This window comes from Malurus melanocephalus, unplaced genomic scaffold (assembly GCF_030028575.1).
Source record: "Malurus melanocephalus ecotype Western Australia unplaced genomic scaffold, MMel_1.1 scaffold_209, whole genome shotgun sequence".
Lineage (NCBI taxonomy): Eukaryota > Metazoa > Chordata > Aves > Passeriformes > Maluridae > Malurus > Malurus melanocephalus.
In genome coordinates, this window is record NW_026623441.1 from 1,056,717 (window position 1) to 1,071,503 (window position 14,787).

Genomic DNA, 14,787 nt, shown 5'->3' on the forward strand with positions numbered 1-14,787 from the left:
AATTTCATATTAAATGCATATGCAAAAGGGTTTTTGCTTCTTTTCAGTCAATAAACTCACCCTTATTGCATATGAATTTTAGTTTTGAAWGCAGAACTACTTATTTGCCCATTCTTCCTCCTTATGCAGGATATTTTTGCGAAAGTACAGCTGGAGAAATTGCATAACTTTTTTTTAAGACTTGGACTTGTGATAGGTACAATCAACTGTTAAGCTGGATGTGGCTTCCAGTAGTAAGAAGAAAAAAAGTATTTATTTGGTGCCATTATGCAGCCCTCCTGCCAGATGTCAAAGCTTTTTCCAGAACATTTGATCATTACAATTCTGTCAAATGAAAGATGCTGAGAATTAAGAGTAAGCATTATTAGCATYGTTCTACAGAAACAGCTCAGATACAGTTTTTTGAAAACCAACAACAAAACCACTAAACAGAAACCCCCTAGCAAAGCCCCATTAATTCTTCAGCTTGCAGTTATGAAATTCAAGCTTTTTAACAGAAGAAYATAAAATTTAAAATCCTGTTATAATCTGGCTAGACAGTGATTGTGCAAGATGATATGGCACTTTTCTTCCCTTACACATGTAAGGGTGAATTTTCATGTCTTATTTTCTCCTTTAAAAATTTGTATGCATTTCAACAAAGCTACATGAGGTATAGTTTCTATTTGAAAGCTGACCAATTGTTTCAACAGAAACTCTTAGTGACATAGCCATTGTTTTGTAGACTTTTATTATTTGATGCTGAACATAAAACTGTCAAATGAAAACTGACTCAAGGGAAAACCCTTACTGAATACATTTTGTCTGCCAGTATGATTTTAATTTTCTAATAGTTCATTTTKGTTTAGAATTTTTTTTAACTATCTTCCTTTGGGGAGATTTCTAAAATTCAATTGATTTTTTAAACATAGGGTTTCTTTGAGGGCAAAAATTTAGACTCTTAATTTTCCCCTTCAGATATCTTGGAACATATCTTCTAACTCTGGTAGTTATGCTTCATAAACTGCAGGTCTGTTCCATTGTTCTTATAAAATGGAGCTACTTGTGWRCAAGRTCTYRCTAAATTAATACAGGATAACTTTTYRTAGGAGGGYTACATTTGGAGATATAATACTTGCTTTTCCAGGTACTTCWTACTCCTCTATTTGCACAGTTTTTATACATGCTTTTTTAAACTCATGCACATTTAACAGTGTTTGTTTCAAGTATGCTACCTTTATTTAGGACACCCTGAATTACTGATTATTGTGCAGCTTTTTTCATCAGTTGGGACCAGTACAATTCAGTCTGWTCTTAAGTGTACTATCAGATTCTGTTACACATTTAAGTGAGTATTAATATTTTCATAGATAAGCAATGAAAAGCATAAAAAGCAGTCCTAAGATGTTTATTTTATTTTGTGATTTAGATGCTGTTTACTAAGAAAATAAGATCTCAAATAGACCAGAACCCTTCCTTGTTTGGTTTAATTTCTGGGAAAATACAGTTGCCTTATCAGATCCCCRTGTCTCTCTGCCTGTTGGCTTGGCTGGTAGTTTGACAGTGACTCTGCTACAAAGGAGATGTTCAACAGGAAGTTTGTTTCGTCAGCTGAAGGGAGCTGTAAACTGAGCTGAGGGGAGCAGGGTTTATCTCAACTTGACCCACTTGTCAGCGTCAGAGAGTTCAGCTGGTTTATTTCCTGTAATTCTAATTGCAACCTGGAAAGTAGCATTCCTGAAAGGGTGCCTGTTTATATGTTTGTAGTTAAGACATATTTTATGGTCATGAGCAAGTCAGGTCCCACACAGAAGTCATTGGAAAGTTAGCAAATTAATTTTCTTTTAATTTCTTTTTCTTGAAATGCTCTTTGCAATGACCCTAAGGCTGCAGTTTGTTCTTATTTAAATGAAAGAAAAAAATAGGGAAATTACTACTTCAGTTACTTATGCAAAAGCATGTAAGTATGACATCTCTATTGGCAGGTAAAGAAGATGCTGTGATGTCTTTAAAACACAGACATCATGAACAAATTTGATGTTTAGATTTGGCTCTCTAGTTTGCTATGGCAACAGGTTTTTTTGCAATTACAACTACAAACACATTTTATATGATATCCAGGAAGAAAACTGTGCAAAACAAAGCACTGCTGACTATTACAGCRCTGTTCCTTTTTTTCCTTTCGCACTCCTGTTCAGATGCGTGGCCTGTAGGAATACCTGCATGATAGGGTCTTTGGACTACAGATGCACTTTTGTCTATTACCTTATTTAATACATGTAGGATAGTGTAGCTGAAATTATCTGGCTGAAATTATCCTAATCTGGTCAAATGCCTGGTTTTTGATTTGGGTTTGGTTTTTTTCTTCTTATAGACTATTATTACAGTTCATCCCCTAAGGCCCGCTCTAGAATGAGCATGTTAGTGGTCCAGTTTGGATTCAGTCTGAATAAGTCTGTGCTGTTGCCATTATGTCTGTTAAATTCATTTTCTCTAAAACAAGAAAAAAAAAATCACCTGAGCTGTATTCAATTCTGAGTCAGACTGGGAACTGGAGAAGCTAAAAACTGATCCTTGWCTGTCATAAATGTTCCTTTGCTTCTGACTTTTTAGGAGTTTTGTTCTGTTTGAATTTCAAGAGAGTATGTAGAGCCAAGTCAGTTTTTCATTAGTGATTCTGTTTGCAGACTAGATTGATGATTGATTTGGAAGTGGTTTTCTTTTGTCCAATTAAATGCTGGTGCATGACTGTTTCTGCCCAGTAGCCTGGCATCAGGATGGTATATCAGGTTTTGCTGTTGTCACATCGCTGCTCTGTAACAAATCTAATTCACGCTTTTGCGTTACCTCCCTCTTGTGTATATTTTTAAAAATACTGTGGATTTTTGTCAAACATATGAATTTGGGTAAACCAAATAAAAATATGTGATTGCTACCTGAATGTTATGCAGGTGACTTGAAATGTCTGGAAATGTCTGGAAATGTCTGGAACTGTCCTGTGTCTAATCCTCTGTGTGGTGTGTGTTTATTAGTGTTGTCTTCCTCATCCCATGTCAAGTGATAGAATATTGTCTTTGCAGAGTGAGAGCAGTCTCCTATTACAGCTAGTAATTTTAAAGATAATARTTCATAGAGGGAGAAAGAACAGGCCACAGGAACAAACTGGCAAGAATAAAAAAAGATACTGCATTTATCGGACAGGTGTCAGAGAGCATGTATCAGTCACTTCAGAGTAACAGTTCCCATGCATGTACGTGCCCCATAGTAAGTGCAAGTTAAATTATTTCAGGTTAAGAATTGCGATCATGCTCCATGTAGTCATGAAGCAAAAGCTGATGTGCTCTCAGACCACTGTCCAGCTTTCCAAGTGGGCGCTTGTGTCWGAATACTTGAATCATCTTTGTACTGTGCTTAGACACAAAAGCAGGATGACAAAGATAAGTACTTCATATTTTGTCCTTTTGTTTATAGGCCTTCTGAGCATACACGATGAAAAAGTAGATGAGCTAAATTAGGCATTCCAAAAATAGGCATGCTAAATTAAACTTAAATTAAGTTTGCTTGTTGAAAACTTTTTTTCKGATCTGGCAGCACTGGATAACAAGAGGCACACTGAAATGAGAAATGTATTCTGAGAGAAAGATGACCTAACAAAGGGATGCCATAAAGTATGAAGGTAGATAGCTTACTCTCAGGTGAATGCTTCCTTTTCATGCAATGCCTATGGTCGATTTTTGTAGCAGATCAGTTGTTATCTTAATGCAATTTTATAAAAGCAAAAGTTATCACAACTGATAAAAGGCTCAAACCTTCCTTTCTAACATGGCATTGTGTAGGGAGTTGGGGTTTTTTTGTCTCAAGGAAGAGAAGATCTAATTAGAAAACATGTGAAACAGCAGGAATTGTCGCAGGCCATCGCTAAAATTTTCTGCCCAAGCCTGTACCTACTTTTACACTGACTGCTCATGTAGCTTCTTCATCAGTTACTGTTTTAGAAATACGAGCTAATTACTAGCAGAATTTTTCCAAAGGAATGCAGTTTTGGCAGCTTATAGTTACTGTGTGGCTGTCATATTTTATGAACTTGGTGTTTTTTCAGATAAATTAGCTTTTTTTTTAATTTGAAAAATGGTGTAAAGCATTGTAGAAGGAGAAAATCAGATGGCAAATTCTGCAATTGATTGCAAGTGTGCAAAAAAGTTACCTATGATTAAATTTGACCCAGACTTATCCTGCAAGTCATAAAACTAGCTTGATTTCGTGCTACATTATTCCATTTGATTGCCATACCACCTTTTAAATGCAACTTTTAAAAGCTGCCTTTATTTTTACTATTACCTTTTACAGATGCAGAAAGTTAGCACCAGTAAAGAGAGATCAGCATGTTCTGTGCTCTTTAATTCTGAAGTGTTCTGGCAAAGGCTTGGGTCCAATCCTGGAATTTTTAGTGGATCCATAGGCAGAATAAGAAGCCACATTTTCTGAGGCATTTGCCTAGAGATATCAGACTTGCTTTAATGTCAGCTTATGTCAGAACAAATTGTCAGGTCTCACAATGTTTTTATGCTAAAATTTTGGGGGGTTATATATCAATAAAGCCTCCCTTGCTAGCACTGTGTTATATTTACCTTTAATTATCATGTTAAGTCTGTCCATTTTCTTTGATTTTTGCCACTGTGTTGGGTAAACAAGCTTGAAGAAGTAAATGCTAGAGAAACAAAACGCAAAAAGGCAACTTGAGACAATACTGCATTTAGTTGAGTATTTTGTAATTTTTGCTACAATTAATAGTGTTAATCAAAACAAAGCAAAGTTTGCTATGCYAGTACAAAAATATCTAGAATTCTCAAGGGGCACTGCAGGAATGTCCAAATCAAACTTGTTAACTTGTTCCTACTTGTGGCCGTAGGAAACACTTTTGAGTAATGTGTTAAGACCTCTGTTCTTGGCATGGTGTCTTTATTGCATTGCTCTTTGTGTACAGCTGTGCAGTCCTGTTGAATGCATTCAGAACAGTTTTTACCTTACATAGGGATACTTTCCTCATCAATATCCTTCTTATATTTTGCTAAAATTACAAAAAAATCATTAATCTTCCAATAAAGGAAACCAAAGGCATTTTTATTCATGCATGGGGGCTGAATCCTGGCTGAGTGCTAAAATGTGTTCATTGCTCTGTTATGGTTCTTTGGTGCCAGGTTCTTACAGTCACCACCACCACATCAGATCTTCAGAAATACTTTGCTGAGTTGGTCTTGCCCTTTTTGTATTTTTCCCCTCCTGTTGTCTGCATCTGACTAAAAGGATGTGAGTTATTTCAGATACATTTTTTTTCTTTAACCACATTTCTGTGAAAATGAATAAGATTTTCAGATATTCCAAATCCATTTCTAGCTATCTTGTAGTCAGAAATTGGTAGAAAATATGCATCTGTATTGATTTGAACTGACTTAGTCCAAGGAACTTTTAAGAAAGGCTCCAAGAGGGGCAGTCTCAAAATATGTTTTAAAAATATTTAATGAGGAAATCAAGTATGAAATCTGCAAGTCAAAAGCTGCATGATTCTGGCAAGATTGATTTAATTTTCTAGATTTATGGTTGCCATAAATCTAAGAAAAAACCCATATCCTTTCTTAGATTAAATAAAATTGTTTTCAATACAAGTAACAATGAATTAATTGCAGTTTGTTTCACTACAAGGCCTGTRTTGTGGCATATTTGCCAGATTGAACTTTGCATGTGTTCTGGTGTATTTAGTCACAGCTTAAAGGCTGTGAGTTTTGAGCTTAGTTTCTTCACTATTATTAGTTAGTGTCTGCCTGTAGCTGTGAAGTTTGGAGGCCTTTAAATGTTCCAGCTTAGCTGTTAAACATGAATACTTATTGACAAAGATGATGCAAAAAACAGTTAATTATCTGGCCTTAGTTGAAGCATCTAGACCTAGGCTTTCCTCATTTTTATTCATTGTATGCTTCTTGCAGTACAGGTCCTAAAAATACGGAACAGATTCTGCTAGGTTTACAGCCGCTTTTCCAGCTTGTATAGTTTGTGTCAAGTAAATCCAGGGTAACTGGCAGTTCAAGAAAATCCTTTATTTCAACCATTCAAAGACCTACCATTTTCTCCTTTTTTATTGCAGCCAGTGATGGGTTGAGGGTAAGAAGTTGTATTTGAAGATAATGCTAAGTACTGTGGGAAGAGTAGGATGGCTTTCCACATTGCCTTGGCTGTAAGCTCCTTTCCTTACACTGTGGTGCTGTAACTGGAGCAAGGTTTAGACAAGCTCACTGATTAGTAAAGATACAATTCTTCTTAGTGAGTTAGTTTTCCACCAAATCATCTCACTACAGCTGCCCTGCAGCTGTGTGATTCCCAGATGCAGCAAAAGGAAGMACATGAGTGCAGGAGAGCAGAAGTTGTCCCAGACAGTATCATCCCACTGTTAGATGGGTTTGGTGCTTTAAGAGAAAAAAAATAGTATCTCTAGATTCCTTCCAAATAGATGAAGTTWGCAGATACTTTTCTTGACTGCATATACTTTTGCTTATCTAAACTTCTAACTCAAAGACTTTGTGTCAGTTCCCCATGGAAGGGATATGCACTTAGCTTTTCAAAATCATTTGATGCAAACAAAGTAAGCTCAGAGTTTTTGACAAAGCATTTTTCATAACATTTTTCACRACAAAAACTGGAGACTTTTTCTTTTGTAGCTCAGCACTGGAAAGCAATGAATGTGCTTACTACGAAATCTGGATATAATGTGTAAAAATAGCTTTAGTGTGCAGTTTATGACGCTATTTCTCACCCAGTGGATTGAATTCCAGGTAGCTCTTTTGGAGTGCTTCTTCTATTGTTGTTTCACCTTAAAAGAATCCAGTTGAGGGGCTCAGGTTGCTCTGTCATGTACACTACAGCAAGATAAGCTGGGACAATTGAGAGAGTGGTTTCAGAGCTGTATCTGTGTTTTGAACTAAAATATATCACTACTTGCTTTCCTCAAAGCACTGGGTAGTTTAGCTTCACTCCAGTCTTCTGAGAACCAGCAGAAAGCAGTAGGAGGCTTTTTCARGCCTCAAATTTATCTAAAGACATAGGAGCTGATGGCTATTTGATTGAGCAGATTTTGCATATGTTAACAAATTACAAATTTGAGTGAAAACCATATTTTATATGTGCTGCATATATACTGGAATAATRCAAAGAGAGAGAGAAATACTGGTTTTTGCTGAACAGTGGAAGAGGGAAAAAGGGCTATGTGAGAGAGGGGAAGTAGAAGAAAGGAGTATCTACACTGCATTCACTGTTCATATTTTCAGAGTAAGATAGTGTTATTGGGCTGTGCTGTTAAATCTCCTCCTCCCTGAAAAAGAAATTAGAGTAAATTATAGTAAAAGAACAAATTAATGCCAATACTATGCATTTTCACATCCATTAGTAATAGCACACAGAAATAAGAATTGGCATTTTTGGACAGGAGAAAAATAGCATCTTAAAAAAAAGCAACCTCTCCTCCATTTTCCTGTTCTGAGCAAAATTACACAGAAACATAGTGATAATGGTTAATGCTTCAAGAAATTTAAACTATGTTTTAAGAGTGCCTGTTTACAGATGAAAAGAAGTGATGGGGAAATGTTGTAGAACTTGATTTTGGGAACATCTAAAATCAGAGTACTCTCTTTCTAGCTTTTAATTATTTGTAATTTCTTCTTGGTGACGTCACTTACTTACAAAGCAGAAGTATTATGTGTTTAAATGGTACTTCTCAAAATACAAATTTTAATTAATATGTACAAGATGACTCATTTAAATTATAACAGTTTTATTATTCTGTCCACATGTTTCTGGGTTTTTTCCTTAAGCATTACTGTCTTGTTCARGAAGATACAGGAAGTCTATGTCCAAGTAATGGTTTAAAATTCTGCAATGTCTGGCTCTAAGCCTGTCCTCCACTAGATTCTGCTGCCATGAAGCATGTTTGTATTTTTTTATGTCTAAAAAGAAAAATAACACTTTATTTTTAATTTTAAAAATGTTTAAAARTGTCACTTTGATGTAATGTGTTCCCACCTATTAAAATGTTCTGCATTTTAACTAGACACTTTATTCCAGCAATTCATCAAAAACTGGAAGCGGATGGAACGGAAAAAGTAGAAGGATCCATGACGCAAAAACTGGAGAATGTACTGAACAGTAAGTTTTGTCCTTCCAGCAGCAACTATTTATGGACTTTAGACTTTCTTACAAGCTTTAATATTTTCCTAGGAATATTGTAGAAAGTAGAAAGCAGTACAGTCTCTTTTGCCCTTCCCTGTTTGGTGATAGTGGTTCAAGGGTGTGGTAAAGCATCTTTTGAAATAAGTARCAGCTTTTGCCATGACTTTTGACAGTGTTTGTGATAACAAAGGAAACAAATATAAAGATGTTCTAAATTAAATTTTGGTGGCATCTCAATTTTTTTGGACAAAGAAAACAGAGGAACTGTACAGACAGACAGAACTATAGAAGGATGAGCAGAGCTAAATACCAGGATCGTAAGATGTTCAAGTAAAAGCAGAAAAAAACCCAAATTATAAGCTGTTTACAATAACAAGGTCTATTGACAGGATCTTTTCCACTTAATGTGCTGGCATTTAGACTATTTGACATGAGCATTCTTTCTAGAAACTTTGAAAAGCTGTCAGTACTTTGTTTTCTCTTTCCCTTTATTAGCTGTAAGGTTGMATTGAGAGAGATGGCTTGAATTTGCTGCAGTTCAGTGTGTGTTTCATCAGATCAAAACAGTTACTTTTTTTTTAATTCTGGGACTTTTGCCAAGATAATTTTACTTTGTTTCATTGTGATTTTTTTCACAGAGGAAGGGATGTTTCCCTTAGTGCTGTATCAATAAGCAGGAATGACATGCAGATAGCTGACTCAGTGTTGGAAAGTCTGAGTGTGTTTTATGAAATCAAGAAAGTGACATGGAAGTTCACTGTTTTTCTTCTCTTATATGAAGAAAGCAGTGACTGTGTGTGTGTTTGTGTGGGGAGCACAAAGAAAGCAGGGGGTTTTGTGAACAGCTCTAGCTCTCTTCAGTAGAGATTCGTTAGTGCTCGTAAGAAAGGTGTAGTTTGAACATTGTTAYTCCCTCATCTTCATGCCTGAAATGAAAAAAAGCAACTGCCAAAAAATTTTAAAATCACAAAAGACCACCACATTAAACTTCACACCTCTGTATAAAGACTATAGCATGTGCCTATGTGTGCAGAGTATTTGGTACATCGAGGGTAGAAGAAAAACCATTTACTGAAATTTTCCAGTGCAATCCTCAGTGCTCTGTATTTATGTCATGTCATGCAGCAAGCAGATTCCTTGGAGGGCACTTTCCCTTATACAAAATCGTGTGACAGATTTTAAATTAAAAAGCGAAAATTTAAGTCTGTGATATTTTCCTATATGCACTGATATAAGACAGATTTACCTATAATATATAATTAYTGTTTCATTTCATACATGGTGGCTGAACTCTGTCTGTAGACAATGCAAAGTGTCTTTTTCACTGGRTCTGTAGAGGAACTTGTGCCAGACACTTCAGAGTGGTTTTAAGTTTGGCTCGGCTATGAAAAGAATTGGCTGCTTTTCTTATGATACTTTGCAAGTCATGATGGATGGGAGGCAGGGAAGTAGGAATACAAGGATTTTAAAAGAGTAAATAATATTATGCTAAGTAGTTCAGGATCAAAGCTTTGTTTCTTGTCTGACCATTGAAAAGCTTCCATAATCCATGAGTAAGAGGGRCTGCTTTCAAAAATTACTTCAATTCTTTAGTTGAATTTTGCATTTYGTGGACTGTAGGTGCATGTTTTGAGAGACAGCTGCTGTTGGGTGAGCTTGGTTACAAACCCTTAACAACAAGGATGTTTTCCTCACCATTGGAATGTTTGTTAGGGGGATTCCAAATTATTGAATTGAAATAGCATGGGATAGTAGAACAGTTTGGTCCTTTAGGTGGAATTATAGATGGTTGGAGGTTTTGCTAAATTTAATTGTTAAACTAGCTGTTAAATTTATGTTATTTAAAACATTTGGTATCCTATAATGAATTTAATAAAGAATTCTATATTAAAGATCAGTCAATTTCCATTATGTAGTGTTTTTGTCAGGCTGTATGACAGAGAACTGTTGAATAACTAGAGATTTATTTTGCAGTAAAAAAATTCACACTCTGTAGATGAATCATCCGTTATCCGTAGTTATTCAGTATAAGACCTAAAACTTTATCCATGGATGGTCCATCAGTAATCAAGAGATAAAGATTGTTAGTATGGAAAGGATTTGGAGGGATGAAGAGGGAAGAAAAGTTACAATRTTTTAATTCTAAAAAGATAAACCTATTTTGCATGAAATATTGAATTTCATAAAGACACTAATGAAATAATTTTATGTATTTCAATTCCTTTATAAAGCAAATGAAGTACTGTTAGAAAATAAAATAGAATTACTTACCTGAATTGAGGATTCATACAGCAAATTAATTCATAAAGAGATGAAGATAGAAATCACTGTGCTCTTCCTGCAGTTGTCAATCACCTTTTAAAAAATGTTTGCATTGAATAAAAAAAAGTCATGAATATAACTTCAGTTCCCAAGTACAGTACATTGCTTCTGGGCTGTTAAAAGAATGGACAAGAAATATATTAATTCAAACAAACAAAATCTTACTTACTAGAAAGATTTACAAAACAATCATTTCTTATAACCTTGAGAAAAATCATACTTTAACAGTGATCTGTATTTAAATGTCCAGCTAACTGTTTTCATTGTGCATTTCTCCTTAATGGATTAAARTATTCTATGCTGAATAGTATGTGGTGGAAATAGATGTCCTGACAAAACTTTTTTTACATCAAGGCTTCAAAATTTCAACAAAGTTTAAACATTATTTAGATATAACAATTATTTTACAAAGACTACTTTTAACATGAGCAGGCCACCCACAGTGTTGACTAGAGAAAATGGCATGCAAGCCACCCAGCGAGACTGATGTAATTTTTTTCATCTTTGCTTAAAGTATAGTCACTAGACCAGATAATGTAGAAACTTCTACATGCAATGATCAAAAAGGCTAAAACAGTTACACTTTTTTTCCTTTTTTTGGTTAATTAAAAGTAAGTCATAAGTTGAAAAATACAAATATTCACATGCAGCGTAAGTCTTCTCTACTATAAAAGAAATTTTACAAATTTGTGTTAGGAAACAATCTTTATTAGAAAATAGAGTGCTTTTTAGTTTGGATAGAAAAAGTTTTAAGGCTATATTTAATGTATTTATTGAAGAGTATTCATTGATAATATAGAGACTTAAATACRTTAAATTGTTGACCAAGGCTTAATCCTGTGTGTGGTGAAGCCAGTAAGACTTTTAATGCAATGTGAAGACAATTTATATTCATTCTGTTACAGTGACCAGCTAGTTAGGCTTTTTTAGTCATGGCATTGTCTTTGTCTTAACCACTGGTACTTTTAAGTGACTCGAATATTGTTAATAATTTATAAGACTTGACTTGAAAATGTTAAAAAATTGTTTGCAAAACCCACTGATAATTTTAGRAGCTCTGATATTAATTATCAAAATGAAATTATGCTTTTTTAAAAAAATAAAACTTTCTATGACTTTTTCTATATCCTGAGATGCATAATTTGGTTGTAAAATGTACATCTGGAGCCAAAGCAAACTATAAAATATCTGCAGCAAAGCTAAGCATTTGAAATAGGAAAGAGTGATTGTTTTTAATCGCACAGGGGTCTTAACCACATTAAAATGCTAAGTGGTTCACTTTGAAATAGAATTTCAGCAGTTGTAAAATGTTAACACAGTTGAACAAAAAAGTATAAAAATCAGCAATAATTACTCATTTGCTCTAAAAAAACCCTTGAATAACTCATTAAAATTAAGAAAATGTGTCTATGATTTCAACTAACTACTTACTCCACTTTTCCTTACTGTCACCCTTTTTGAAACAGGAGCCAGTAACACAGCAGATACCTTATTTCAAGAAGTGCTGGGTCGCAAGGACAAAGCTGATTCAACGAGAAATGCGCTTAAYGTTCTTCAGCGCTTTAAATTTCTTTTCAATCTTCCCTTAAATATTGAAAGAAATATCCAGAAGGTATAATCCTTTAAAAAGAATTTTCTATTTGCTGAAAGTAACCATTTGACATTAGTCTCTTTCTTGACAAATTTAAATGCTTGCTTTTGTTTTTAAGGGCGATTATGATGTGGTTATTAATGACTACGAAAAAGCCAAGTCCCTCTTTGGAAAGACAGAGGTTCAAGTATTCAAAAAATGTAAGATATGGGTTCCATTACTTAATTGTTTGGGCTTTTTTTTTTAACTTAAAGGCTGAAAAGCACATAGGAGACCAAAGAGCTTTATRTGGGCTGGATACAGATTTTCATCCATACAAATTATGGATTTATAGGAGCCAAATACTCTAGTCAGTGTTTCTGGCAAGTTTTCTGAGTGAGGTATATGCTACAAAATGTGAAATCACAGCCAATTTTATTTACTTTTTCAGGCTTGGTATTACGGRTTGTAAAAAAAGATTACAGTAATTAAAATGTGACTCTGAGTATCTTTCTCACATATTGTTGGAAAGACTTAAAAGTCTAGTTCTCTGTTTTTTTCAAACTGTCATGTATAAAATTTTCAGATGTGGCTTGTTTGAAAATTACTTATATTGATTTCCACATTAACTCCAGAAGTGTCTGGTACCCTTGGAAAATAACATAATTTTCAGTTCCTTGCACTGCTGAAGGACACATTGGATTTATTTCTGCTCCCTATTCCTAGATTATGCTGAAGTTGAAACCAGAATTGAATCTTTACGAGAGCTTTTGYTGGATAAGCTGCTTGAAACTCCATCAACATTGCATGATCAGAAACGTTATATAAGGTATTCATTTGACTAGTGACGTTGTCAGACATATGGTGTTAGAAGTGTATTTAAATGTTTTCTAAGTAAAGTAGTGACTAGTTTTACTGTGGTTTAAATAACTGATTTYAAAGCTATGAGTATTTTGAGACTATATGATTATGTGATGACAATGGAATGGTACTGGATTGTTTATTGAATGACTGWAAAGCAGCTCTTGAATGAAAACAATTTAATGATGCGTAATTGAGATTTGCATTTAATTTTTTTTCAGTCTTTAAGGCATGTTGACATTCTGTTGCTTTCTCTAAACCAGCATATTCCAAGCTATGTTTGAAATGATCACTCCTAGTTTGCATACTTCAAAATAGGTTCCTTATTAACTTGTCTTATACTTCAGCTTGACTTGATGTTGAAATGGAATCATCCTGAGTCAGTTAACAGGGAGGTTTTAATCCATAATGTTCTGTTGTTTGGTATTGGCTTTTTCGCTTCTCAGGCTAAACAATGTAGTTCTTTTGCATTTCATGAACACGAGCCAGTTCCCCAGTTTTCATTAACATTTGCAGGTTTTCTGTTTTTCACAAAGCTGATCTCTGTTATAGGRCTACTGAGATGAGTTGATGTAGACTTTACCCTTTCAGTCCTTGGTGCCAAACTTCAGAGTGCTCTGGAACATTTGCTGGCTTTGTTTAGAAAGCTTTTGAGGCTTGAATGCTGCTAGGGCTCCTAGTGTGTCTTGACAATCTCAGTGTTTTTATCAGTTACCTTAAAAGGAGCAGACCAAATGTGCTGTGCAGGAAACATTTGTAAAGTTCAGACACCTCCACAAGGTCTYGAGTGTTTCGTGTGTGCACGAGGTCCAGTCATGCAGCTCCAAGTGTGGTTTTGGTGTCTTAGGCCCCTTTATGTTGTGTGAGTTTATGAGCAGTGACCTGTCTGCATTGATGTAGAGAGCTGCTCATTCTTCTGGATGCTGCATAAACATTGCCTAATAATTGGAACTAAATAATTGTTTTTTAAGACGAATAGTTAAACATTTTGTGTCTGTGAAAGTGTCACTGGCTATTCCTTTTCTCTGTGACACTTGAAAACTTTAAAGAGCAGCCGCTTAACCTAAACCAGGTCTCGTGACCTTTCCTAAGGATTCTTTGAAAGACTTATGATTGTGCATGTACTTGATTCTGGTTGAGTTTTCTTTGAGGTTTTTTGTGGGGTTTATTTGTTGGCTGTGTTTTTTTGTTTCTTGGGATTTGGGGGTTTGTTGTTTTGRTGGGTTATTTTTAAGGTGTTTTTTTTTCCTAGCTCCTTACATTGAACTATTTAATTTTTAAAAGAACCCCAGCCTAGGTTAAAGCAGACCATGTTAATGTAACCAAATGTATTCCACATGTAGAAAGTATAATGAAGAAGAGCAGGGAATGGATGAATGTGGAATAATTTAGTTATAATGAATAAACAGAATCCCAGCCAACAAAATTATTAAATTAGTTTCACTACTCTAGATATACACGGTATTAGTGTAACTTTTCTCGAGAAGAGGTATGAAGTAAATTTTCTTCAGAGGACTTCAGCTAAAATAAAATTAGAAAAATCCAAATTGTAAAATAGTTTGCATAAACCCTGCTATTTTTATGAGAGTTTTTCCTTTCCTGATACATTTGTTTTGTATGTCTCTGAAGTTGAAGGCTGACCAAGACCTAAAATACTGTGGTTTTTCTCCAGCAGATGTTTAATGTTCATAATTAAGCTTCAATTCATATTTTCTCCATCATATTAGGGTATTTACACTGTTAATTATTTTATATTGTTCAGAAATCATTTACCATAGCAGTTAGCAGCCAATTATGTGTATGTATTTCAAGACCAGTGGTAATTTTTTCTTAATGTTGTG

General features: G+C 34.7%; 1 protein-coding gene across 2 annotated transcripts in view; it reads left to right on the forward strand.

The window, feature by feature from the left end:
* Positions 1 to 14,787, forward strand: part of EXOC2 (exocyst complex component 2) — a 147,316-nt gene that overhangs the window by 58,807 nt on the left and 73,722 nt on the right. For both annotated transcript variants that reach the window (XM_057373901.1, XM_057373900.1), the window contains exons 7-10: positions 8,089 to 8,169; positions 11,982 to 12,127; positions 12,225 to 12,306; positions 12,812 to 12,914. In XM_057373901.1, coding sequence (XP_057229884.1) covers positions 8,089 to 8,169; positions 11,982 to 12,127; positions 12,225 to 12,306; positions 12,812 to 12,914 — 412 coding nt within the window. The remainder of the gene's footprint in view (positions 1 to 8,088; positions 8,170 to 11,981; positions 12,128 to 12,224; positions 12,307 to 12,811; positions 12,915 to 14,787) is intronic.